General features: G+C 41.4%; 1 protein-coding gene across 1 annotated transcript in view; it reads right to left on the bottom strand.

Moving 5' to 3' along the window:
* The window catches only part of RBFOX1 (RNA binding fox-1 homolog 1), a 2532432-nt gene that overhangs the window by 131588 nt on the left and 2373338 nt on the right, over positions 1-27506 (bottom strand). Inside the window, 3 exon segments of the mRNA XM_032257864.1 lie at positions 1524-1616; positions 10578-10631; positions 17927-18070. Of these exon segments, the coding sequence (XP_032113755.1) occupies positions 1524-1616; positions 10578-10631; positions 17927-18070 (291 nt within the window).

Here is a 27506-nt window from a genome sequence, read left to right as displayed (position 1 = left end):
ATTTTTAAAATTACATCTACTTCATAACCATTTAACTTACAAATCATTTCAATAAAGCAATGTCATATCATTAAGAGTTTAATAAAGAGACAGTAAAAGCAAATTAAAAGATACTGCATAATTGAAGATTTAAAAGCATGCGTGTACTCCATGGTAACACAGAAACGATAAATATTTTTTAAACATAAAATAAAGTTCATATGAAGGAGCATGCAGTGGAGAAGAGGGAAGAGACAAAGTACAAGGGAACAGAAATGTCAATAAAAGGGACAAACGAGTCTTAGCCGTGTGCAACACTTCAGGAGGAAAGAACCATCAGGAAAGCAACATCTAGCATTCAACACTTGGAACAAGAGCCTTTTACATCGCAAGAATTAACGAAATCATTCAAGCTTTAAAGTCACAGCTAACGAAAGGATAAAAGAGAAGGGTGCATTGTTTAACACAATATGGAATTAACAATCTGAGTAAGATGTGCACCGGTCATAACTCAATCCAGTCAGTGCCTCCCAGGCTAGCTTAGAGCGTACACTCAGTTACAGGCGTACCAATATCCAAAAAAATAGAGCATCAAGAAAACTTAATACAACAAGTCAAAAAAATTCACGTGGTATATATATATGTATATAGATATATCAGCACTAAGTACGTGAAACGGCAGATGGACTTCACCACTTACCATTCACCGCCATCGCCAGCATGGGTTTGTATACAGTTACCATGGTTACTGAGAGTTTGGTGAGGGGCCTAAGCGTTATCGTCGAAGGGGAAAATGAAAGGCAAAATATGCAACATCTTACTCCAAAGACTAAAGCATTTTTAACTGGTATTTAAAAAAAAAAAGTTTTAACAAATATGACCCTGTGGCTATGTTGCGGGAGATCCCAGTGGTCCAAATAGCAGACTCCGAGTGTCAGCATTTTGGCATTTATGCTTTCCATGAACAGGGGCCAGATACTGAACAGGAAATCCTGTTTGATTATTCACTTTGGGATCAAAAGAATACAGAAATTCAAACTGGCTTCTTAAAAAAAAAAATGAGACATTTAGTAAAACCTCTCATTTTTTTTTTTAAATCTTTTTGTTTTCCCAATTTGGTTTAATTTGCAAACCACTGTGGATCCCTCTTCAACCCTGAAGTGGAAAGAAAAAGAAAAAGAAACTGTTCTGTATTTTGTTTGGATTGCAACCCTGTCTATTCTTTGGAACCTACTGCACCCATTGATTATAAAACATGGAAATTAACAAAAAGAAAAAAAAAAAAAAACCCTTTACAATTAACCTTCCTTTTGTCTCACGTTTGCCATCCACCTTTCAGCAGTAATAAGATAACATAATAAAGTAAAATTTAAAAAAAAAGTAAGGCCAGTTTTCCTTTTTATATATAAATATATATATATATATAAACGATGAGGGGGAAATAGGGTCACATACAAGACGCCAGTGATGCATCTGGAACAACGAATGAGCGTGAAGCAGACATTTATAAAAAAGAGGAAAAGGAAAATATTTTGAACATGCACCTCGATTTTACGGCCCTCTACCACGGTGCCGTGTAATTTCTCCCTCGCCCTGTCGGCATCGGCACTATTTTCGAAAGTTACGAAACCAAATCCCTGCATGCAGGAGGGAGAAGGGAAAACAACATGCAGATTATTATTTCAGTCAACGACCACTTGGAAACGTTCTCTCGTTTTAATTTCTATTTCTTGTCCTGGCTTCAGTTCTGTAACATGCAAATTAGAGAAATTATAAGAGTCCTGAGATGTGCAATAATTAAGCGACAAATGTGAACAAGATTTTTTTTTTCTGTCCCCAGTTAGCTGTAACCCCTGAAGAATTCAAAGAAGGATACCAAAAATACCTTTCTAAATGTCACTACGGAAGAAAATAAATCTAACAAAAAGAAAATGAGATCAAAATAAATGTACAGTGTCTTCACAGAGAATAAAATGAAATAATGAGGAAAAGAAAAGGGAACCACTTTTCTGACATGCAAATTAAAAATAAAATAAAAACGTGTGCACGAAATTCAACAATGAATGCCAAAATCCTCTAACATTGCCTACAGAGTCATGCTGTGTGGTTTTAAGAACATCTCTTCTTCATGCAGTTTTAGGGTTATTCAAATTTGTCAATTCGACAGCCTTTACTTCTCAAAAACAAAAGTTAAAAGCCTAAAAAAAGGAAAGACCTTTTTTTTGGTAATAAATCTTAAGCTCTCTGGTCTAATAAACAAAAAAGTCACATGAAATGAATAGAAATAAATTTCAGTTGATTCAAAATACAAACAATTCAATGTTTGTGTTCATACTTTCCTGCTCTTCAAATTGCATACATGCTTTTGGATTTGACAACCTCCCATATTATTTCATTAACCAGAAAGGGAAAGGTGTACCCACATTGAAAAGTTCTAGCATTAGGTCAGTATTTATTTTTCATATCAACAGGTAACAAAGAAACTTTGTTAATATAATTTGTAATAACATTCTGGCCACTTCCTCTTTTACTGATAGATAACAAATATACCCTTTAATTCACCACAGGTACATTTGGGTCTTAATAGTTCAGCCTCAGAAAACAACCCCACTAAACTGCATATTGTCAAAATCCATATTTTGTCTTCACTGACATTGTTCCTGAGAGTACAGAAAATGGCACATTATTTTTAAAGCCCCTAAAAATATTTGTACATCTTTTTCAGAAATATACACCAACCTTTCGAACAATTTCCATGTAAATTTGCCCAGCTCTTTCTGATTTCTCACTGCAAAGTGGGTGCAATGATGGAGTATTTGGGGGCTCCTCTTAGCATCAAATAATCCTTGTTGGCTCCAGGCTTAGTTGGGACATTGTAATACTCAGTTTTACCACAGAAATGCACAATAATTACAAAGGCATGGTAGTTACAATCACCTGCTATAACTCCTAATCCTACATTAGATCTCTGTAATGACATCCAAATTTAAGGCTAAAGAGGAATGGTCCAATGGGCTGGCTAAGAGAAAGTTTCAACAGTCAGAATAGGCTCATCAGCAACAGAGGACAGAGATGTGGATCTATTCACGTGAGGGTACATGATCATTGTTGGGATTCTATAGACGGCTCTATGTCAGTATCCACTACAGATTAGTTACAAGACCCCTGCGCCCCAGATACCCAAATCCTCACACATCCAGGTCCTGTAGTCATCCCGTGGAACTTGAGTATAGAGGAAAATCGGCTCTCTGTATATACGGGTCACACATCCTGGGAATACTGCCTTTGGTTGAAAAAAAATTCACATATAAGTGGACCTTCACAGTTCAAACCCATGTTGTTCAAGGGTGAACTGTATCGAGAAAAAATACTTTGCTTTTCTTTGGCAGGCTGAACCAAATTACCTTCCATAATCTTTCCCACAGTGAGGATCTGAGAGTGGGATAAGCCTGAATCACCTGATTAATTTAAGTTCGTTTGCTCCATAACAGAAGGGTCTCGCCGAGTCTTCTAGGATGCTTACATTGGGTTCCCAAATATGCTTGCTAACTAAATAGCTTGGAAATGATTGTTCTTCAAAGGGAAAAAAGACAGAATTTAGGGGGATTTCGCTCTATTTGACAGTTCTAACTCTTGGCCAATAAATCTCAAGCTTAGCTGCACATCAGAAGGAACTTGGGAGCACATTAAACGTTCAGATTCCCTAGACTCGCTTTGGTTTTTTTTTTTTTTTTTTTTTAGAAGACGGGGTTTTCCTCTTTTTTCCCCGGCTGTGGGGGGGTGCGGTGACGCCTCACCGCAACCTCCGCCTCCTGGGTTCAGGCAATTCTCCTGCCTCAGCCTCCTGCGTAGCTGGGATTACAGGCACGCACCACCATGCCCAGCTAATTTTTTGTATTTTTAGTAGAGACGGGGTTTCACCATGTTGACCAGGATGGTCTCGATCTCTTGACCTCGTGATCCACCCGCCTCGGCCTCCCAAAGTGCTGGGATTACAGGCTTGAGCCACCGCGCCCGGCCTCGCTTTGTATCCACTGGATTAGAATCCCAGAATGGACTCGAGAAATCTGTTTGCTTACAGAGATTAAAATGTATGGCCCAGTGATTTAATTTCTATGACCTCTCATTTCACTATGTGTGATCGAAACCACCAAAAGAAGGTTTTGGGCCAGAGATGGTGGCTCACACCTGTAATTCAAGCACTTTGAGAGGCCAAGGCAGGAGCATCACTTGAGTCCAGGAGTTCAAGGCCAGGCTGAGTAACATGGCACAAAACCTCATCTCTACCAAAAAAATTTAGCTGGGTGTAATTGTATGCCCCTTTGATCCCAGCTTGAGCCCAGGAGATTGAAGTGGCAGTGAGCCGTGATCACACCCTTGCACTCCAGCCTGGGTGACAGAGCAAGACCCTGTCACAAAATCCCAAACAAAAACTAAAAAACTTAGCCGGGTGTGATGGTCTGCACCTATTGTCTTAGCTATTTGGGAGGCTGAGGTGGGAGCATTCATTGCTTGAGCCCAGGAGGCTGAGGCTGCAGTGAGCTGTGATTACACCCCTGTACTCCAGCCTGGTGAGACTCTGTCCCCCTTGTCTCAAAAAGAGAAGATTTTCATTCTTTGTAGTAAGTAGAATTTTATATTGCTGATTTCTATAGATTTCTGAGAAGGATATCTGACTTGGTTACTTGAAGCTTACATGTAGAGGTAAAGCCAAAATCACATGTCCCAGGCTTCTTGGCAACATTCTCTTCCTCCCTGATACGCCTGACTTCCTAGCAACCACAGCCATGCCACATGTTCCAAAAGGAACTACAGAAACTAGTACTGTGGATTTACAGTCTCTCACTAGGCAAGAAAAGAAAATCCGTAGACCCAGTGTACAGCTGGAGGGCGAGCTGGCATCATTTCTGCCGTGGGAACTAGCAGTCACTGTTAGCACAGCACCAGGAAGAACATAGCCAGGTGACACTGAACACTCACCCACCTGTCCAACATTATCCTCAAGAATCTTGCTCTCACGCTTTGTGTCTGAACCCAGGGCAAACCTACTGCCCTGAAATCAGCATTATGCACATATAGGAGAGAAACAGGTAGAGAGAGAAATAGATTTTGAATACCAAGGAAGGGGCACACACTAAAAAGGAAATAGCCTAATCTGTTCTCATCAAGGTGTCATTTTTAAGTGAAGAGAATATATTGATTCTTTTTTATTATTATTCTCTTTGTTATGATATTCTGCTAAACTTCTCTCTTTTCTTGTCAGCTACTCCGTACTCCTCAAGTTGAGAGATGCTTAGTTGAGATTTGACAAAGCTGGGTCCAGAAAGAGCTTGCCCCAGAAACAGTCCTCGAAATGCCACAGACTTTCCTACCTGTTCCTTTGGACAATTCTACCTCCCACTGAGACAAGAGAGTGGCATGGTCTCCGTGGGTCATCAGGCTATCAAAATTCTCACCTGGGTGTTGCAACGGAACCAGAGAGACCTCACTGGGTCCTCACCATGAGTGAGGAACCTTTGCTAAGAAGTGCAAGGTGCCAGGCAACATTGAGAGCAGGTGCTAAGGTTGTTTCTTCTGACCTGCCTCATGGTCAGAATTCTAACTCAAGAAAACAGCAATTTGCAGTTTTTAAAAAGATTATGAATATTTTTACCTCTGCCTTAAAAAGCAGAATAAAACAAGCACATTCCGAGCTTGGCTTGCTGAGCACAGGGCTGGGTGTGATGCTGATGTGTAACTGCTTAAAAAATCCAGACTGCAAGAAAAGGGGTACAGAGAGGGGCATCAGAGACACACCTTCCCAGAGTTTACCTTCAATGCTACTAAAGACAAGAAATCTGTGGCCTGAGCCCTGTCATGAGCAGGGAAAATTAGTAGGGCAGATAATGGGAATCTTAAGAGGATTGCCAGACTGGCATGACTTGCTTACTTTAAAATATTTTTGTAAATCATACATTCTGATCCTCCTGTATCCTAGTTATTGTTCTTTTCTTTGTCTTTGGTATTTTTAGGTGATAGCGTCCTTTCTTGCATTCATGCAAATACAACATTTTATCTTCTATTTTTTTTGAGACGAGTCTTGCTCCGTTGCCAGGCTGGAGTGCAGCGGCACAATCTCGGCTCACTGCAGCCTCCGTCTCCTGGGTTCAAGTGATTCTCCTGCCTCAGCTTCCTGAGTAGCTGGGACTACAGAGGTGTGGCACCACGCCCAGCTGACTGTTGTATTTTTAGCAGAGACGGGGTTTCACCATGTTGGCCAGGATGGTCTCCATGTCTTCACCTTATGATCTTCCTGCCTCAGCCCTCCAACGTGCTGTGATTACAGCTGTGAGCCACTATGCCCAGCCTACCATTTTATATCTTAAATAAAGGCTTAATTAAAGCACCGTGGCTGGATGAATATACTGATTTTTCATCTTATATGAAAAATCCAGTCCTCTAGTTTCTTGTGCAGAGAACTCATATTTAGAATAGGGAAGCTGTTGATGAGCGGGTGAAGATTCCTTTTCCAGTGGGACTCTAAGCCTCTCATCTCTCTTTTCTTCCAGTGACCTTTGCACATGCAACTCCTTCTGTCTGCAAGACATGCCTATTTCCCCTTCCTGGGAAATTCTTACTCATCTCTCTCTCTTAGCTTAAATGTTCCTTCTTCCCAGAAGACTTCTGACCTTCTCATGGTATCAGTCCCTGTCTGGACTCTTAGCAGCCTCTCACATCACTGAAGAACAGCATAGGGTACTGCAGTCACCCATCATCCTAGTCCATCTCCCCTGCTACTCAGGAAAGCCCAGGAGGACATGAAGTACTTCTCTCTTACTCACAGTTAGCCCTCATGAAAAGCAACAAATATTTAAATCTACTGAATCCAAGGTTTACCTGTGGATTTCGTTTTTCCTTTTCTTTTCTAGATGGAGTCTTGCTCTGTCACCAGGCTGGAGTGCAATGGCACAATCTTGGCTCACTGTAATCTCTACCTTCTGGGTTCAAGCAATTCTACTGCCTCAGCCTCTTGAGTAGCTGGGACTACAGAGGCGTGCCACCATGCCCCGCTAATTTTTTGTATTTTAGTGGAGATGGGGTTTTACCAGGTTTGCAAGGATGGTCTCAATCTCCTGAACTTGTGACCTGCCTGCCTCGGCCTCCCAAGTGGTGGGATTACAGGTATGAGCCACCACGCCTAGCCAGATTTCTTAAGTATATACTTAGGGAGTAGCTATATCTGTCTATGGCCCCCAAATAAACTTTATCAGAGGTAAACGAGATGGTTGGGTACACCTCCTAAAAAGCAAAAATATAGGATCATTCGCCCTTAAATGCTTACTAACTCTTTCTATCTGACATATCTCTTTAAAATGTAGTGTGTCTGCCTTGCTATTCATACATTAAATACTTATGTGATACATTTCCAAAATAACATAGATACTGCCTGTGCATGTATAGTTTTGGTCAGTTGAGAGAAGGTCTCACTCTATCACCCAAGCTGGAGTGCAGTGGTAGGATCATAGCTCACTAAAGCCTTGACTTCCTGGGATCAAGCAATCCTCCTGCCTCAGCCTCCCAAATAGCTGGGACTGCAGGTGTGTATTACCATGCCCAGCTAATTTTTAATTACTATTTTATGAAGATGGGGGTCTCACTATGTTGTCCAGGGTGGTCTTGAACTCCTGGCTTCTTGAACTCCTACCTCAGCTTCCAAAAGTGCTGGAATGTCAGGTGTGAGATATCACATCCAGCCCTCAAGTACGTGTAAGGTATATATGTCTGCATACACACTCACACATACACACGTAACACACACAGCCTTCATCATTCAGCGTAGAGTGGCCTGCCTGAAGGACTGCTATCGAGAATGAAAGGCAAGAAGGTGAGTACCTGGCTCTTCAGGACCCACTAATTTCCTGGCTGGCTGTCCAGCACCAAATGATGAAAATGAGGTCATAGAAATGGTTCAGGTTTCTGAACCATTAAAATGAAAATGTTCCCCTAAATAAGGCCCTTTCCCATAAAGGATAATGTCAAGAATGAAAAATATCCCTGTGTGAGCTGCTGCTCCCATTTAGCGGTTCCCAACTGGACTGTCTCAGTGCCATTCTGGCAGAACCTAAACAGTCAGCTCCAACACCTGCAAGACGAGCTCTTTGAGAGCGAGCCTACCCACCGAGTGAGGCTATTTTGGATGTCTCCTAAACCAAAAGAATAAAGATCAAAAAAAGGCAGCTTCACAAAGTCAGGCTCTGGATGCAGCAAATTTAAATGGTCTTTTTCCTGGAGCCCCCAGAGACTGGCTAATCATGGGAATGACGGAAGATGTCTTAAAAATAGCATCGCCATTGTACTTTCAAAATAGCGAATGATATTCTTCTAATGTCCCAAAACAGCTCTCTGAAGGAATTAAATAGCTTTCTTCAACTGGCAAAAGTTACAAAACAAAATATAAATTAAACATAGATTTACAAAAAAAAAAAAAAACCCACATCTTTGAAGGCAGTGCTGTTCTAGACAGACTTAGAACAAAGTTGGTCAACATTCAGGTCATCTACAATTTTGCCAACAATACAGAAGGCCCGAGTGAACAGGATTAGAGTGGGCACATTTTTTTTCTCTAAATGCACTATGCTTTGCAGGTATAGAAATAGTCCCTGTAATAAGTTTCATACAAGAAGCCAGAAAAGAGATAAGTTGGAGAATGATCGTAAAATATCTGAAGCTATGGAAAAATGACAAGGTCCCTGAATGAGCAGAATCACAATGTAATGGATTCTTTTTTGCTTTTGTTTTCATTCATCTGACAGATGACAATATCACTTTGGCCATGGAGGAGAGAATACTGGGATTTTCTGTCCTTGATGTGATCAACATCGTCCTAGTTAATTAGTACTAAATCTACTTAGGAGGGAGGAAGCCTGTCCAAGGAATAAAAAAAAAATCAAAGGTTTGCTTCATGGGGGAAAGTGGCTATATATACCCCAAAGAGCTGGCACTGTGGCCTGAAACACTCCAAATAAAACCAGTACTGCTTAGTGACTGTCCATGGTGCTGACTTGCCCCAAATTGCCTGTGTAAGTCAAGGGGCTGAAACCAGGATCTCTCAACATTTGCATTCACAATCTGAGAAGAACAGACCTCAAAATTCCTCACAGCCTTGCGACTGGCAGCCAGGAGACCCGACAGAGCTACTGAAAGCGTTCACTTTCTGGTTACCAAGGTCCATATCTCTGTTCTTCTCCATCATCTCTCCCTGCTACCCTGCTGTGTCTGCTGATAAGCCTCCTGTGTTGTTTTCCTCAGTGGGGATTTTCATGGGGTTCCTGAGTGTTGTGTACATGTAGGTAGAAAGAAGACACCTGAACAGCAGCAACAACAAAAGCCAAACACTAATAAGCAGCAGGGCGTGTTACATTCATGGGGGAGGTTTGGCATTGGTCTAAAAGGAAAGACACAGCATTGATTGTTTTAAGGACAGGCCTGGAAGTCTGGTTACAACACAGATTGCTGAGCCCCAGGTTGACAGTTTCAAATTCAACAGGTCAGGGCCGGAGCCTGAAAACTTGCATTTCTAATCAGTTCCTAGGTGGTGCTCATGTTCCTGGTCTGGGACCACCCTTGGTTAATCACTGACACAGAGGAGGCTTTAGTAGTTTGTGTTTCTTTCTTTTCCCAGCATATTTCTTTCTTTTGTTTGTTTGTTTTCAAGAAAGGATCTTGCTGTGTCACCCAGACTGGGGTACACTGGTGCAATCTTGGCTTACTGCAATCAACACTTCTGGGTTCAAGCAATTCTGCTGCCTCAGCCTCCCAAGTAGCTAGAATTACAGGCGCATGCCACCATACCCTGCTAAGTTTTGTATTTTTAGTAGAGATGAGGTTTTACCATGTTGGCCAGGCTGGTCTAAAACCCCTGACCTCAAGTGATCCACCCACCTTAGCCTCTCAAACTGCTGGAATTACAGGTTTGAGCCACTGCATCTGCCCCATATTTCTGTTTTGAAAAAGAACCTCCCCTGAACCTCAGCCTTTCCATAGAGCCCCTGACTTTTATTAGCACTAGGGAATCTATTGAAAAATTGGTTTCCTTGAAAAAACAAACTCACAGCAATGGCAAATTGCAAAATGTGGACTGGCAAACATACTAATGAATAAAATCATATTCAAAAGGTTGGTGTATATGAGATTTTTCTCCCCTAAAACCCAGGAAAATAACTGCACTTTATTAATACAGAATAATCACATATTTACCTGCTCATGAGACTATCAACTCACTTTTTAATATAAAGAACATAATTATCACTGAAAAACAAAAATGTAGCAACATCATTATTTTTTTAAGCATGGATAATTTTCCTCTGGAAACTTGATAAATATATATATATATATATGTATATCAAAAAAACAGCAATTTAAAATTATCCCCTTATATATTTTAAACTGAACCCGATGTCTTTACCACCATTTTGAAAGTGGAAGGTGCTCTCTAAAGGATTTCCCACTGAAGCGTATTTTCACCATGAGCTGATTAAGACAGTGCAGTTGTTTCCCCTTATTCATAACAAACATTTAAAAACAAACTAAACAATTCTAAAGTGAATTAAGTTGCTTACCTTTGAGCCTCGCTCATTAAAAATAATTTCAACATCTAAGATTTTACCAAATTGCTGCAAAGAAACAGAAATATCTTATAAGCAAGAAGAGAAATGCAGTAGTTACTATGTACACTGGTAACTGTTTCCCATGTCAATTTTTTTCCCCTCTTTGAATATCAAGGATACACATTTTATGGTTTATGGTTAACTAATGTGCTCGAAACGAGAGAAAAATACAACCACACATAGTATCTCCTTATGAAAGGCACCAGCAGGGATTTCATAGAAAATATTTATCAAGAGGTTAATTCTCTTTTTCTTTTTTTCTGTGTGTATGACTGCTTTCCCAGGCACTGATGCAGCAAACATGAAAAGTGGCTAGTATGTATATACAATGAGCCTTCTGGTCTAGCCACTAAACACTAGGAGAAACACCCTTGATGAAGTGGGATTTTGATCATCAGTGTCCCACAGGAATTTTAGGTGACTGGCTTCTAGCTCACAAAAAAATATAGGAACAGCTCAAACATATGAGAGAGGAAGTACAAACACAACAGCAAACTCCACTATCCAGGTACCCATCATAATCACAGTATCAGCAGTTGTGATCAGTGCTTGGGCTGAAATTCTCACAAGATAATTCTCCATATTGTTAAATAAACAGATTTTAGACAACTAGCATGAATAGGCTCTATCAAAAGTCCAGAAACAAAGACTCTGATTATAAATAAATTATAGACAAATAAAATGCAGACAGCCAGTTACATTTAAATTTCAGATTTTTCAGGATATGTCACACACAATATTTGGGACATACTTATGCTTAATAAAATAGTTGTTTATCTGAACGTCAAATTCAATGATTGTGTCTTACATATTTTTAAATTTGTGAAATCTGGGAGTCCAAGGGAGAAATGCACATCAAGCAGTTGTTGATTTGCATTTCAAAATGGGGAGCATGGGCCCTGAAACTAGGGGCCTCGGATCATCTGCAATCCTTTCCTCCAACCCTGGAATATTTTCCGTTTTCTGAGATCATGTGAAGGAGTGTGGGCATTTCTTGAGTGTAATGGCCTACCCTGCATACAAGCAGGTGAGAGAAGGTGATTTAAAATCATGTACCGTGGCCCAAGGAAAAATAAAATGGGAATTCTACCTCCATGCAGAATGAGAGCAAATGCCCTTCGAGTGATTAAACAGGGCAACATAAATATTTCCATTCTCTTTTGTTTTGAGCTTTCCTAGCATTCCATTTACTTTTGCATTCCGTATTTTAATTGCATCCTTTATGACCCTTGGAGGTTCCGTATTCCGTCTCTCCCCTGAGTGGAGAGCAATAAGCATGCTTCTGTGTAGCAGAGGAACAGAGTGTGACTGGGGTGAGGGGCAGGATGAACAAGAAATCAACAATAAGACCACAAGAAAAGCAGGGGAGGCTTGCCTGACCAATGTGTTTCAGTCACAGAGTATCCAGAGATGCAGAGACTGAAAGTCAAGAGGGTCCCACTCACATTCAAGAAACAAATTATTTAGAACATACAGATGCTATCCTCTGGAATGTACAAAGAAAGCTACACTCCCCAGAATAGCAAGAAAAAAAAATGTGTATGCCACTTGAATACAGACAGCTCAATCTTGAAATAAAAATAGTTCTGATTATGGGAAAAAGTAACCAAAAGTGTGTCACTCTGTGCCATAGAAATGTTCCCATTCCTCAGGATCCACACACTGTCCAGCCACGGGAATCACAGATGTGCATTTTTCTGGTTGTGAAATAAAGAACGACTAGTACTTCTGCACAAAGAAGCATACGAATAGGAAGAAACAAAGGAGAAAATACCCGAAGAGAACGTGGAAAGGGGTAACATTGCTGGCACGCACCATGGAAACACCAGAAAACATGCAGCAAACTCATCCTGCAATCTGTGGACTTGGATCTTTTGGTCAAGAGAATATTCCTTTACAGAGCATTTTCAGTGCCCTAGTTTTAGGCAGAGGAAAAAAAAAATCACTGAAAATAGAAGAAAACTTTCAGATTGGGGAAATGACGGATTTGCCGTTCAAACGTGAATTGAATTTCATAGTAAAGAAACCTCCAGTTTTGTGAACTCCCCAAGCAGTAATTTTGATACAATCACCCTAGAATATTCAGTCTACACAGACACCATCATATTTATTTCAGGCATAAGAGCCTAGAAGAACATATATTTGCAGAAAGAGAAGCTTGAAGAGGACTTCTTCCAAAACCACGATGCAACTGTCATCTATGGAACCTTCTCTAGGCAGTCAACCCAAAAACATTTCTTTCAAAATAGGATCTGACGGAGACAGAACCAATCAAACAGCAATCTTAACATGTGTCTTTCCCTGAATGAAACAATGACATCAGATGCCCTGAAACAGTATCCAAGTTTGCTTCTGTGGCCCTTGCTGTTAGGCTGATGGTTCGCAAAGCCGGTGAAACAAGTCTGAAGAAGAATGCTGATGTAAGCTCCATTTCCAAGACAGGTTTGTACTATATTTATAGTATCAACAGTTTAATTGGGAAGTTTGCTACTAATGATGTAAACACAGCTGGTACATTTTCAATTTAAATAGACACGACTCATTCGCAGACATAACTAGCATTTGTTTGCTCAACAGCAATGTTCAGCTGCATTCAACAACGCCTCAAATCCACACAAAGGTGTCTCAATAGCTGTTATCCAGAACAGGATCCAGAAACTTACAGGCACACACTTGGGCAAATATGTGCCAAGCATTTTTAGGCATTCTCAGATCAAACAATATTTCTCTGAAAAACTGTGGAGGATGCTGAACGGATACAGCATAAAACATGAAAGTAAAGGTTAGTTCCAAGAGCGTGCATAGAGGCCAAGGAAAGGCATCATCCCAGTTTTTCTTAGTGTCAGCTTCATGTTCAGAGTGCAGAAGTAGAGGGAACCATGCCGTGTCTCCCCATAATGGCTTCACGCCTCATAACATCCTGGTAGATGTAACTTTGCATTAACATTGTAAGTACAGACAAGCCCGTCTCATTACTAAAAAAAAGGGATTTTGAAATTTTCCTTTGCATGTGCTAAAAGTCATGTGATCTGTTTTTCTGTGATAATAAAGAGAGGCTTCAGGGGACCACTTTCCTGGGGCCCTATTTAGTTTTCTTGTGTGTCTGGACATTATTGTTTAAACAATAGAAAGAGAGTCTCCCTATGTTACCCAGGCTGGTCTCAAATTCTCGAAGTAAAGCAATCCTCCCACCTTGGCCTCCCAAAGTGCTGAGATTACAGATATGAGCTACCATCGTGCCCATCCAAGAGGGGTCTGTATTTTGATCCCTAGAGTAAGGCTGTGAAATCAAGAAAGTTGTTGTGTAAATTTGAGAACTCTACTCATTAAGCAACTGTTTCTGAAAATCCAGTGATGGCATCCAGAAGATCCACCCATCTGTTGTAGCAGAGGTCTGGATATACCACAGTCCACTTCTCTCACTTAAAACCCAGAATGTTTAAATTTTAAATGTTAAGTTAAACATTCTTAATATTGCAATTAATTTGGTAGAAATCCATATGTTCCTCTCTTGGGATCATCAAATATTGATTTGTAAAGAAAATGCGTGCTCATGTATGACACCTAAGGTGAAGACACAGCTCAAGGAAAAAGTAGCAGGATGTAAAACTACTATTCCTTCCAGTGAAACATCTAGTGCCAATGTCACTGCATATAACAGATCCATTCACTTGAACTTCAGCTGGTATTTTTAAAAGACTGTGACTTCTGCTTTGTATATTGTAGCCATAAAACATCTTGCCCAAGGAGTGTTCCAACTCAAAAGAAGAAAAAAAGACATATAAGACGAGCTAGAGAATTTAATGCCAAACATGGGGACAAATGCTTCCAAAGAGTAGAAAGTAAAGAATAGGAAGCATGAAGGGGAAAAGGTCATCAAGATTCCAATCTTTATGAAGAAGTGCTGAAGATACAAACTGAAATAGGAGTCACCTGCAGTAACCATCAGGCATGCAATGGCTGTAGATGGCATGGTCGAATTATTAATGGTTACAGACATTGTGACCATCACTGCCAAGTTTTCAACAGTTTGAAAAAGGAGGTTGCTTTTGTGTCTTGTGTTGCTTTTGACTTTGAAATCCTATGCCTGGATTTAACAAGAGACGGAGCGGGGGAAACGCACAAAGATCTTCGTGACTGTCTCTAATTGTCCTCACTGTAACCTCTGCCAAAGTGTGAAGATGAAGACAGGATAGAACACCAAAAGGAGAGAAGATGTCTCATGTCTAGATGATGTGACAAGCACCTAGTTGGAGTGAAACTGTAGCTTCTTGCAGTAACTATGACCTGAAAGAGGAAACCCTCCTAAATACCCTATACTGCACTGCAGGGAGCCCTTGAGAGTGTTTACAGATGCTTCATAATGTGATTCCTGCTGCTAAATGTATCAAGAATGGCTCTGTGACCACCGATATTTGGCAGGAAAGAACAGATTTTTAGTGTATAAAATTCTATTTCTTTAGTATGGTAGTTGTAAACTAAGGAGGTTTGAGAGTCATTACGAGGGAGTCCATGAATGCATACATTCCTGGTAATTTTATAGACAAAATTTTTGATAAAAAAATCTTGCATGCATTTAAAAATGGACAGAGATGCTGTTTGTGATGAACAAAGTTTAGTGCTGCTGAATGCATGGTACATTGTCTTAATTGATGGGTATTAAGTGTATTTATCATCTTGTCAAATTGACATCTTGTCAATTTTTTGAAAATCTTGACTTTATGTGGTGGTGCACGCCTGTAGTCCCAGCTTGTCAGGAAGCTGAGGCACAAGAATTGCTTAAACACAGGAGGCAAAGATTGCAATGAGCTGAGATCATGCCCCTTCACTCCAGTCTGGGCAACAAAGTAAGACTCTGTCACAAAACAAAACAAAACAAAAGTGGAGTCGGGGGGTGGATGGGTGCAGTGGCTCAACATCTCATGCTGTAATCCCAACACATTGGTAGGTCAAGGCGGGAGGGGTGCTTGAGATCAGGAATTTGTGACCAGCATAAACAACATAGTGAGACACCATCTCTATTTTTAAAAATACTTAAAAATTAGCCCAGCATCGTGGTTGTGCCTGTAGTCCCAGCTACTTGGGAGGCTGAGTTGGGAGGATCACTTGAGCTCAAGTGTGTAAGTTTTCAGTGAGCCATGATCACACCACTGCACTTGAGCCTGGGTAACAGTGAGACCTTGTCTTTTTAAAAAGTGCTCAGAATGTAGTAGGTTTGGATCAAGGATTTATGACAGGCAGTATAACTTTTTGGCAAGATCTCGCTCCTTCTTGTCTATCCTACCCCTATAAGACTGGAGAGAGTTAGGATCCCTTCTCAAAATACTCTGTGAGTGTTCTGAATACCTCTGTGATTTAGTATTGTAGCCTGCCATAACTTTCAAGATAACCAAGATGACCAGGGGGAAAAGTACCCTTAGGGGTGGAACTTGGGGTGAGCCACCACGAGTGACACCATGAAAGAGTGTCAGGATGGTCATTAAGGGGACCGAATTCAAAGCCAACATCACAGTGACACCTGATGAGAAAAAAAAACAAACTGCATAGCAGGACATCTTGCTAACCTGACATGGCAAAGAGAATATAGCTCCGCTTACTGCCCATCATTCAAACTTGGTCTTACTGCCTCGCACGCACTTAACCTCGACTCTCACTTTGAATGCTCTGCACTTTTCAAAGTCATCTTTGACCTGAAAGTGCCCGAGGGTATCTCTGTTCTGCAGGAGTTGGAGGGCTCAACTCAAGGTTATTACCAAATGAGAGAGATAAAAGTGCAAGAGCTGACCTTTTCCTCTGAAATGTCAGCATTCAAGGCTCGGTATCTTAAATATTAGGATGCTTGTTCTGCTTTTGTGTCAGATGCATACTTGATAAGCATCATGTGTGTATAAGAAGTAAAAGGTGCAAGCTAATCCCCAACTTGCAATGCCTTGGAGTAGTGAACCTGAGCCTCCCATTTTAAATGGAGAACAACACCAGCCTGGCTCAGAATGAGGCATTCAAGTTGGGCATCTTCTTGTTCCTGTTTTAGTATTTACATCCATTTATAAACTTAGAGGAAGAGTCTCTCTGAAGCCCACCTTTGGGCTGCTCTAAGTCAAATGTTAAGGATGTAGTTCTTTTCACTGAATCCACAGGCACCTGCTCTCACTGCTGGGATGTCATGGACAAATCGGCTACATTTGCAAACATGGATGATAATCAAGCCCTTGTCATAGCTTTGTCCATTGGTGGAACGGAGCTCAAAGAAATGGCAAACTTATGGCTTCCCAAAGTGGACAGTGAAGATATCGTCCAGAAAAAAAAAATAATTAGGGACAAGACAACCTATAAAAAACCAATGCTATTACAGCTAGTGCTCGACTTACTACCACGATTGGTTCCGACAGACCGGTCGTAACACGATTTGTTCGTAAGTTGAGTAGGCTATATGCACGCAGAGATGGTAGTGCTGCCGGAAGCTGGTCCGCACTGTCGTACGCCCAGCTGGGCAACGTTTGCACTGCCAGATGCGGAGCAGTCGTGGCTAGAGATTGTGGTCGTAAAGTCGAATGGTTGTAAGTTGCATAGGTCGTAAGTCGATCAATACTTGTACTTTCTCCTGGGTTAGTAGTAACTTCTGGCCTGCTCTGTGTTTCACCATGGTGCCTGGGCAAGGCGACCCTTCGTGGTATGTGGCATATAGCACCACAGTAAGTACCTCTCAATCCTTGTCACTGACTTCAGGAGAATGTAGACTGTAGGAATCAATATGGACTTAGAAACTGCTAGCTCATTTGGTGTTGGTGGTGGTGGTTTGTTTTGTTTGCTAAACTCAGCTTTATGCAGAATTGTTCTCTGCCACTGCATGTGAAAGCTAAATGCACAGTGCCTGGGAAAGACTAGGAAATGCAGCAGTACACCATGAGTCGCCCTCTGGATAATTTGACAACTGCAACAAAGAGGACTTGATGTGTATTTTGGCTACAGTATAATATCCTGGGCCATTGAATTTGGGACTACCAGAGGGCTTTTTTCAACAGTCGGTCATCTAGAAGTTTCTTTTCCATTTGGGCCTTACAATTACTCATTAGAAGAAAACCACTTGGCAAAGGAGATACGTGGTAAGCATTATGTATAGAAATACATGCTAAAACCATAAAGAGATTCTAGCCACAAAAAACTCGCAGACTAGGCTCTAAGAGGTTTCTCCCTATGTAAACATCTAACCTTAGTATTGTAAATACTGCAAACTTACATGAGACAGGGAGGTCTCTGGAACCTCCAGAGTGAGCAGTGCTGAGAAGAGAGGTGGTACTTACACCAAACATTTGTCTGAGGTCCGGATCCCGGAACCTGAAGGGGATGTTGGACACATGCAGCCGCTTGGGCTGAGACTTGTTTTCCGTGTTTTCAGAAGGTTGTGTCTGGGGCTGGCCATCCGTCGGTGCTGCGTCATCTGTCTGCTAAAAGAACAAGGAGAGACATCAAAGAGGCTCTGAGTGGACCACAATACTATGTTCCAATGCACTTTAGCTTCCCTAAAGCCAGAACCAAGGAATCGGAGAAAGGAAGGAACTGCTGAGTCATGCATGCATTCATTCATTCATTCAACAAGTGTTTTCTGAGCATCCACTGAGTGCTAATCGTAAATCTGGGATTGGGCAGTGGGCAAAACAGACAAAAATCACTTCCCCCAGGGAGCATCATTCTCATGGGGGCGACACAGACAATAAATCCACTGATTATAATAGAGACTTGGAAGACAGAGAAAAGCATTAAAGACTAGAAAAAGCAAAGGGAGGCGACTGGGAATTGCTGGGTTGGGAGGTGGGGAGTGGGAACCTCATCAAGAAGACGGTAATAATTATTAAAGGTAGAAGAATGTGTATTTCTTAACTGGTGCTCTTCAGAATCTTAAGATATGCCTACATAATTGTTCGGGCAGTTGTGCAGATAAAATATCATTAAACATAAACAATTTGAAAAGACTAGTTGACATTCTGGAGTTCAAATAACCAGCTGACTGACTTAGACTTTTAAGGTTCTAATTGTGCAAACTTGCGCTGTCCACTACAGTTGACCACATGTGACAATTTACATTTAGTGAGTTAAATATTTAATGTTGTTGGCATTAGCTGCATTTCAAGTTTGCCCAGGAGCCACGTGTAGTGAGTGCTTCCGTATTGAATAATGCAAATATCAAACTTTTCCATCTCTGCAGAAAGGTCTGTTGTGCTCTTTGCCTAGACCCTGTAACATTACTAGCCTAACTCACTGATTCATCACCCCTCTCCTCCAAATAAGGCTGTATAACACTGCGTTACATTGACACCCGTGTATAGGCAGGAACTCGGGGAAAAGTCATAGTAACATTTGGTATCATAGCCACTGTCATACAGTTCTAGAGTTCTAACGTTTCATTGAACGTTTGACACTTTCTCTGCAATTAGCATGTGTCACCTCTGGGTGGCAGTAAACGCCATCCACATCAGATACCCACTTTGAAACTATGATAGAAAGCTTATGCGGAAGCCTATCAAATTTGAATGAGGGATCATCCTGACCTATTTATCAGCAATCTAGAAATACATAATTGGGACAAAACTGTCAATGCAGGCAGCCAGGTGTAAAATACTAACGACTTAGAGAAGGAGACACTCTTCCAAAGTGAAATACAAAACAAACACCCAGATAACATGGGCATAATTCGCAAGCTTCTCACCAACCCTGGTGTTTATTGGAAGGTTTCATTTGCATTATCCTGCCTGACACAGCCTGAATTGCATTTTGAAATAAAGACATCCCGTTGGCTGCTAACCATTCTTCTAGGCTGATGTGGTATCAAAAGCCCTACCAGATGATTCCTTCAACTTTGAAGTGCAAAGTCATCATGACAATATTTAGTCATTTTGTCTATACTGTTGCATTAAATAGGAAGCAGTATCACCATACATTTTTGTTAACTGGAAAATAAAAATTAATGAGTTCACACCTTCCAAGGCTTTGTGATTAAATAAATAATGTGTACTAACTTGGCCAAGTTCCTGGCATGTATTCATTAAATGGAAAGTAATGAATTATTTAGACTGATGGTAATTTTTTTTAATACCAAAAAGAGGGATAAAGTTTTTTTGGGAAACCCGCAGAAAAGGCTGTCATCTGCTTATTTTTAAAGTGTTTACACATGTTTACACAGCAACTGCTTTGTGTTGGGCACAGAAATCAGCCCTCCAGGTCACATGTAATTCCTACTTTAGTGAATGACAGTGATAGAGAAAGATGCTCATAAATAGACTCATTTTGTTGTTGTTTTCTTAGAGCTGGCTCTTCCTCTGTCACTCAGGCTGGAGTGCTATGCCACAGTCATGGCTCACTGCAGTCTTGAACTCCTGGGCTCAAGGGATCCTCCCACATCAACCTTCCAAGTATCTACAACTACAGGCATGCACCACCATATCCAGCTAATTTTCATTTGCAGAGACAGGGTCTCACTATGTTGCCCAGGCGGGTCTTGAACTCCTGGCCTCAAAGGATTTTCCTGCCTTGGCCTCCCAAAGCAGCGTGACTGCAGGCATAAGCCACCATCCCCAGCAGATACAGACTGCTAAATGATGGGATAAGAGGCAATCACAAAGGGCCGAGTAACCTTAAATCAGGGTCATACCACACTGTGGAAGGTTCAGCAAAGCTTGCCAATTCTGGAGGTAAAATTTTAGGTGGGAGATGTCTAAGAGAAGAGGAGGAAAGGACTGAGGCTATCCCAAGAGAGGGCAGAGATATGCAGAGATGGGAAATGATGTCTTGGATGTAGCAGAGTACGTGCGGATTTCAGCACCACTGGTTAGAGGAGGCATGGACAAAGGAAAGGCAGGAGGGCAGATTTCAGAGGTAGTCAGGGGGCTAGATAAACGACCCTGTGTACAAAGCAAGAGTTTCAGCTTCATCCTAAAAGCAATGAGGGGCCACCGAAGGATCACAGCGGCAGTCTGGTATGACCAGCTTGTGACACAAATGATATACATGTCTGTTTAATGGTTGGCTGACTCACTGACCAAATGAATTACTAGTGCATGAATAAACGAATGAAGAAGTGGACAATCAATGTTGCCACCTTCGTGTGATCGTTGAAGAGCAACACTGTAACAATGAAACCCAAACAGAGCAGAATCTGGTTTTCTCCAGTGGGAATATGAGGTTTGGTGCCATGTCCATGACACAGGAGCTTGAATCACTCAACTGTCACTTTTCAGAGGGTAAGGAGTTTTAGTACTCTGCATCAGACTTGGAGTTTGCAGATGCTGCAGCTGAAACCCCAAGCTTCTAGTACATTTTTTTCCATCCTGTTAGACATTCCTGTTTAAATGCAAAAATGAAATGAGCTCCTCCTTATCCTGAGAAGAAACTCTAGATTTGGATTTGTGTACAACTGCTGGATGTTTCAGTTTAATAAACCTAATTAGGAATTACAGAGATTATGATTAAACATATTAAATGATTAATAGCATTATGCCGCTCACGTGAAAATTAAAATTAATCATCTCTAGTCAAACAGGACTTTGGAGAAATCTTTGTGTTGTTCCCTTTGATAAAAACATACAATGCTCAATTAATCATTTTCCAGTGTATGCTTATATATAAATGCCTATAAATTGTTATGGAGAAATACCTGTGTGTTAAAAAGAATTCTTAAAGCATGTAAAATAAAGTAAGCCAAAAGTGTTTCAGATCACTGTGGCCATATGGAAAGGGAAGAGGAGGAGTGTTAGGAAGGAGAGATTGAATGAGGAAGAAAACAGAAAAAGGAAACCTCTTTAAGCCTGCATGCCTTTCATATATTGACATGTAGCACAAAGAACCAAGGTTTTGGAACCACGCAGACGATCTCTGTTATTTGCTAATCTTACGCAGGTCACTTTTCCTCCCTAAGCCTCAGTTTACTCTTCCAACAAAGGCCATTAATAGGGTAATGGGGTCAGGTGCAGTGGCTCATGCCTGTAATACCAGCACTTTGGGGGCGAAGGTGGGAAGATGGTTTGAGACCAGCATTCAACATAGTGAGACCTGTCTCCGCTAAATAATTTTTTAAAAAATGAGCTGAGCATGGCCATGTGCCTGTCATCCTAGCGACTTGCATCCCAGCTATTGCATCTGGCCATAAGAGTTATGTTTTGCTCTGAAGTGATACCCACCTGAATGGACATGACCAAATTTGGGAGATCGGAAGGTGGGATATAGCAACACATTCTCCATTTGGAGAATGGAGGAAATTGAGGGCAGTCAGGAAAGCAAGGGTGTTAGAGGTGGAAGGGAAAGTGACCAGGGACATCCCCTTCTCAGAGGCTTCCAACCTGGATCCTCATTGGATCTCTGGGTCTATAAGCTTCAGTGTTCTCTTCCCTCACCTGCTGCCTGTTTTCCATTCTTGCTCGTTGGCCTCTTGGCTTTTCCTGGCCCCATCTTTGGCCTTTGCAATCATTCTGTCTTTCCCTAGGACACCATTTGCCCTCATGCCAGTACGATCTCTGCCCAGGTGCCAGTCAATGGAGAAACCGTCACTGGCCCCATGATCTGCAACTCTGCACCAGCATTCTCTCTCCCCTTGACCACTGATTTCTTCACAGCACACATCTCTTCTTGCCTTTTTATTATTTTATTCTGTGATTTCGTATATTGCCTATCTTTTCCACCAGGATGTAACTCCAGGAGAGCAGAGACTGTGGCTTTTCTGTTCACTGGAACACTACCACTACTGCAGGGTTCCTCAATGTCAGCTCCATTGACATCTGGGGCTGGTTCATTTGGATGGGGGAATCATCCTATGCACTGTAGAATGTACAAAGGCATCACTGGCCTCCACCCGCTAGAGGCTAGTCATCTACCCCTGAGTTGGAATCAAAAATATCTCCTGGGTTTCAAATGAATCCTGGGAGGCAAAACTGTACCACTTGAAACTGCTGAACTGGAATCCATGGTGAGTTCTCAATAAATACCTGCAGTGTAAGTGACTAAGCCTGGTTTGACCATGAGTGAGCTGCAAGACTGCTAACTTCATGTCTGTGGGTCTCAGTTTGCATATATAGAAAACGATAAATGCAGGCATCTCTGTGATGCTTTAGAGTAAGATGACACCCAAACCTTTGTGAATGGTTAAGTCCCGTGCATAAAGAGAGGATGTTATAATTATGATCACTATTAACAGTATTAATAACCATCAGCTTTTTTTTTTTTTCCTGAGGCCCATGCAGAACTCTGAGATGCAGCCTCCCCATCAAGCAGGAAAGGCTGCAGGACCCTACACAGATGGGAATTCCATTAACCTCAAGGGGTAGCTTTCCAGGAGGCACTTGGCAAAGCCTTCCTCATAAGCTCATTAGAACCACAGTGCTAGCTTCTGCCCAGGCCCAGTGTGAAGGTCCTATTAGGAGGCGGAATATGTGCTGCAGAATTTTTCTTAATAAACAAACTCCCCAGGTATCAGTGCAGGTTATAAATGTTAAGAAAACACCACTGGCACTTTAATCTCCTGAAGATCACTTACTTCTTCCACAAAGACCTTAATAAAGAACTACGGGGCTCCCTCTGCTATAATCGTTCCTAATTCAATGAATAGCTCTGAGCAGCCCAAGACTAATCCTGGTGAAATTGGATTCTGATATCGACCAATCCAGGGATGACTGAGAGAAAATGCATAGTCGGGTAAAGATACATGCCTTTGGATTCTGTCCCCGTCCTGAAATTTCCTCTGTCTGACCCTATGCAGACACGACTGAGGCCACCTGTGTGGCAGTTTCTGGTGATGACTAGGTAACTGGATACAGAAGCACACGGAAAGAATTTTTTCCCTTAAGTTCTAGAGTATATGTGCAGGTTTGGTACCTAAGTAAATGTGTGCCATGGTGGTCTGCTGCACCTATCAACCCATCACCTAAGTATTAAGCCTCATATGCATTAGCTACTTATCCTGATGCTCTCCCTTTACCCGTTCCCCAGACAGTCCACAGTGTGTGATGTTCCCCTCCCTGTGTCCATATATTCTCACTGTTCAGGTCCCACTTATCAGTGAGAACATGTAGCGTACAGTTTTCTGTTCCTGCATTAGTTTGCTGAGGATAAGAGCTTCCAGCTTCATCCATGTCCCTGCAAAGGACATGATCGTCTTCCTTTTTAGGGCTACATAATATTTCATGGTATATATGTGCCACATTTTCTATAATCTATCATTGATGGGCATTTCAGTTGCCTCCATGTATTTGCTATTTTGAATGGTGCTGCAATGAACATATGTGTGCATGTGTCTTTACAATAGAAAGATTTATAATCCTTTGGTTATATGCCCAGGAATGGGATTGCAGGGTAAAATCGTATTTCTGGTTCTAGGTCTTTGAGGAATCACTACACTGTTATCCACAAAGGAATATTTATGGTTAAGCAACTCGGAGTTAAAACTCTAGTTTCATCACTTACTAGTCCAGCTATGTACATCCTTCTGAGCCTCAGTTTTCTCAGCTGCAAGCTCAGATAAATGACTTCCATCACAGGGTTGTCTGTCTGTGAGTCCAGAGTACTGGTGGCAGCCCTTACTCATCCAGTATTGATTGAGAAAAGTCTGGTAGATGATACCACCATGACGTTGTCAGTAGAAATCAGAATATAGACAGGAACTAGAGATTTCAAAGTTCAGTGCGCAGGGAAGAGAGGGGAGAATTAGAAATGGAATAAGAACTGTAGCAAATTCTGTTTGATGGAAATGAAAACTACATGCACTCATCACACAGCATTAGATACAGTTCAAGGATGCTGGGGAAGAACTTTAGAGAAGTCTGTCCAATAAGCTGCAAGTGATATATGTCATTTTTGAATTTTTAGAAGCCATATTTTTAAAAGTAAAATTAATTTTAAGAATGTTTAGTTTAACCCAATTTATAAAGGATATTATTTCTTATTTTTCTATTATTTATTTATTTATTTATTTATTTTTGAGACAGTCCCACTCTGTCGCCAGGCACCAGGCTGGAGTACAGTGGTGCAATCTCGGCTCACTGCGATCGCCACCTCCTGGGTTCAAGCAATTCTCCTGCCTCAGCCTCTTGAGTACCTGGGACTACAGGCGCGTGCCATCACGCCCAGCTAATTTTGGTATTTTTTAATAGAGACGGGGTTTCAGCATGTTGGTCAGCATGGTCTCGATCTCTTGACCTCATGATCCCCCCACCTAGACCCCCCAAAGTGCTGGGATTACAGGTGTGAGCCACTGCACCCAGCCCTAGGATGTTATTTCAACAGGCTATCATATAAAAGATAATTTGTATTTTTTTTAATGGTGTCTTGCATTTTATACATCTCCATATAGACACTGAATTATCATTGGAAATACTTGATCTATATTTAGCCTTTGAGAAATTGACAGCTGAAACATCCTCCAGACAAACTAGTAATAGAATCAAGTACCAGTGCTTACATTTAAATTAAAGTTGGATAAAGTTCACTAGCCACATTGTTTTGTTTTGTTTTTTTCTGGACACAGGTTCACTTTCATTCCCTAGGCTGGAATGATCAAGGTTCACTGCAATCCCCACTTCCTGGACTCAAGTGACCCTTCTGCCTTGGACCCAAAAGTGTTGGGATTACAAGCATAAGCCACCACACCTGGCCTCGCTAGCTGTGTTTCAGGTGCTCAGCAGACACCTGTGGTTGGTGGCTCCCTGTGGTAGAAAGCATAACAGCCCCTCAAAGATGTTAATATTCTAATCCCTGGAACCTTGAATAGGATACTTGACATGATGATGAAGAATTAAGGTTGCTAATCACATGACCATAAAGAGATTATCCTGAATTATCTGTGTGAGCCCAGTGTAGTCACCAGGGTCCTGAGAAGTGAAACAGAGGCCAGTTGCATGGAAGAGAATGCCCAGTATTGAGTGAGAAAAACCCAACCCACTATTACTGGTTTTGAAGCCAGAGAAAGAGTCATGAGTTCAATGTTAGATATAGTAAACCCCAAGTTTCCCTTCAAAGAATCAGTGTGTCAGTATGTTCAGCTCTCTTTAATTTTCCATTTTAAAGTTTAACTTCTTGTGGTTTCAGTAGACAACCTTTTCCACCAGTTCTAATCAGTAGTTCACATCTGTTCTGCTGGTCCCCTTCTCCATCCTGACTCATCCCAGTCACCTGCTCTGGTCACCTCACCTGCTCTGACCTGTCCCATAACCATCCTTCCCACCAAACTACCCATCCTGCCATTCTGGCTTGTACCCCCTGCTCACTTTAAAATAGCCAGTCGGAATTAGCCTCAACTGTGTGGTCTAACATTAGCCAATAGGGGAACAACACAGCAGTAGGGGCTACCTGCATCAGGAATAAGTACCCCTTCCCCTCCCTTGTCCAGATGTGCCCCTGCTGTTGTTCCATTGGTGAGCCACACCCTTCTATAGAAGGAAATTGCCTTGCTGAGAATGTTCATATTCAAGTGCTGCTTCTTTTCCAGCACTGAAAATTTACATATAACACCAAGAATGACAGTGGGCTTCAGAAGCTAGGAAAAGCAAGGGGACAGATCAAATTACAAGCCTATAGAAATAAATACCCTGCCAGCTACAATCCTTGTAAACCTGGTGACACTCACGCTAGACTTCGGACCTCCAGAACTGTAACCTAATACACTTGTGTTGTGCAAGTTACTAAGTTTATGGTCATTTGGCAGCAAAAGAAAACTACTGCACTCTCATCAGAAAGCAGAGGGATGGAACATTTTCATCTCTGTCAAGTTCTATGGGGCGGTCCTGCTTTACAGCCATGGTGTGCTCGGGGGAAAAGGCACTAATGGAAAATGGGCTTAAAAGGGAGAAAAGTAGAGAAAAAGTCTTCTCTAGGACAGTGATCATAATGTCAGAGGCATGTGAACCAGAGCAACTCCAACTTGAATAGGGGCTCAGTGTTTGCCAGAGGCTGAAACCTAGTAGGCTGCATTCCCAGTTATGGGATTCTAAGTCACAGGATGAGACAGGAGGTCAGCAAAACATACAGGTCATGAGTAGTTCGCTGATAAAACAGGTTGCAGTAAAGAAGCCAGTGAAATCCCACCAAAACCAATATGGCAATGAAAGTGACCTCTGGTCATCCCCACTGCTCATTATACACTAATTATAATGTATTAGCACGCTAAAAGGCATTACCGCCAACACCACAACAGTTTACAAATGCCACGGCAACGTTGGGAAATTACCCGATGTGGTCTAAAAGAGGGAAGAACCCTCAGTTCTTGGAATTGCCCACCCATTTCCCAGAAAACTCATGATTAATCCACCCTTTGTTTAGCATATAATCAAGAAATAATCATAAAAATAGGCAACCAGCACCCATCAGGGCTGCTCTACCTATGGAGTACCCATTCTTTTGTTTATTTACTTCCCTAATAAACTTACTTTAACTCTATGCATTTATCTCAAATTCTTTTTGCGTGAGATTCAAGAACCCTCTCTTGGTGTTTGGATCAGGACCCCTTTCTGGTTACTAATAGTATCCTTTGGAATGAGGAATATATTATTTAGTCAACTTTGTCTAAGTTTCAAATATACCTATTTTTAAATGAAATAAATTTGGGATATTAACATCTTTCTTGGGCGGTATTATGAAAAATAAATACCCATCTTTAATTATAGATGGGGTGGGTCTCTCAGGCAGTTGGTTCCATTAGAAGTAGGTGTCAGCTATAACTTTTGTTGCTATCAGTATTGTTATTTGGTGGTATTTCCCTTTACTCTGTAAATACATGTTTCTTAATCTATTTCTGTGTTCATGGATACAGTGAGGGTTTTATGAAAGCTGTGAACAACCTTTTGGTGGTGGCAGGGGGGATGCACATACATACACCTAAATCTTGCATACAATTTCAGGAAGTTC

This window comes from Sapajus apella, unplaced genomic scaffold, assembly GCF_009761245.1.
Source record: "Sapajus apella isolate SASKATOON/1434 unplaced genomic scaffold, GSC_monkey_1.0 scaffold99, whole genome shotgun sequence".
Lineage (NCBI taxonomy): Eukaryota > Metazoa > Chordata > Mammalia > Primates > Cebidae > Sapajus > Sapajus apella.
Note: the sequence above shows the minus strand (reverse complement) of the source record. Positions and strands in the feature narration are given on the sequence as shown.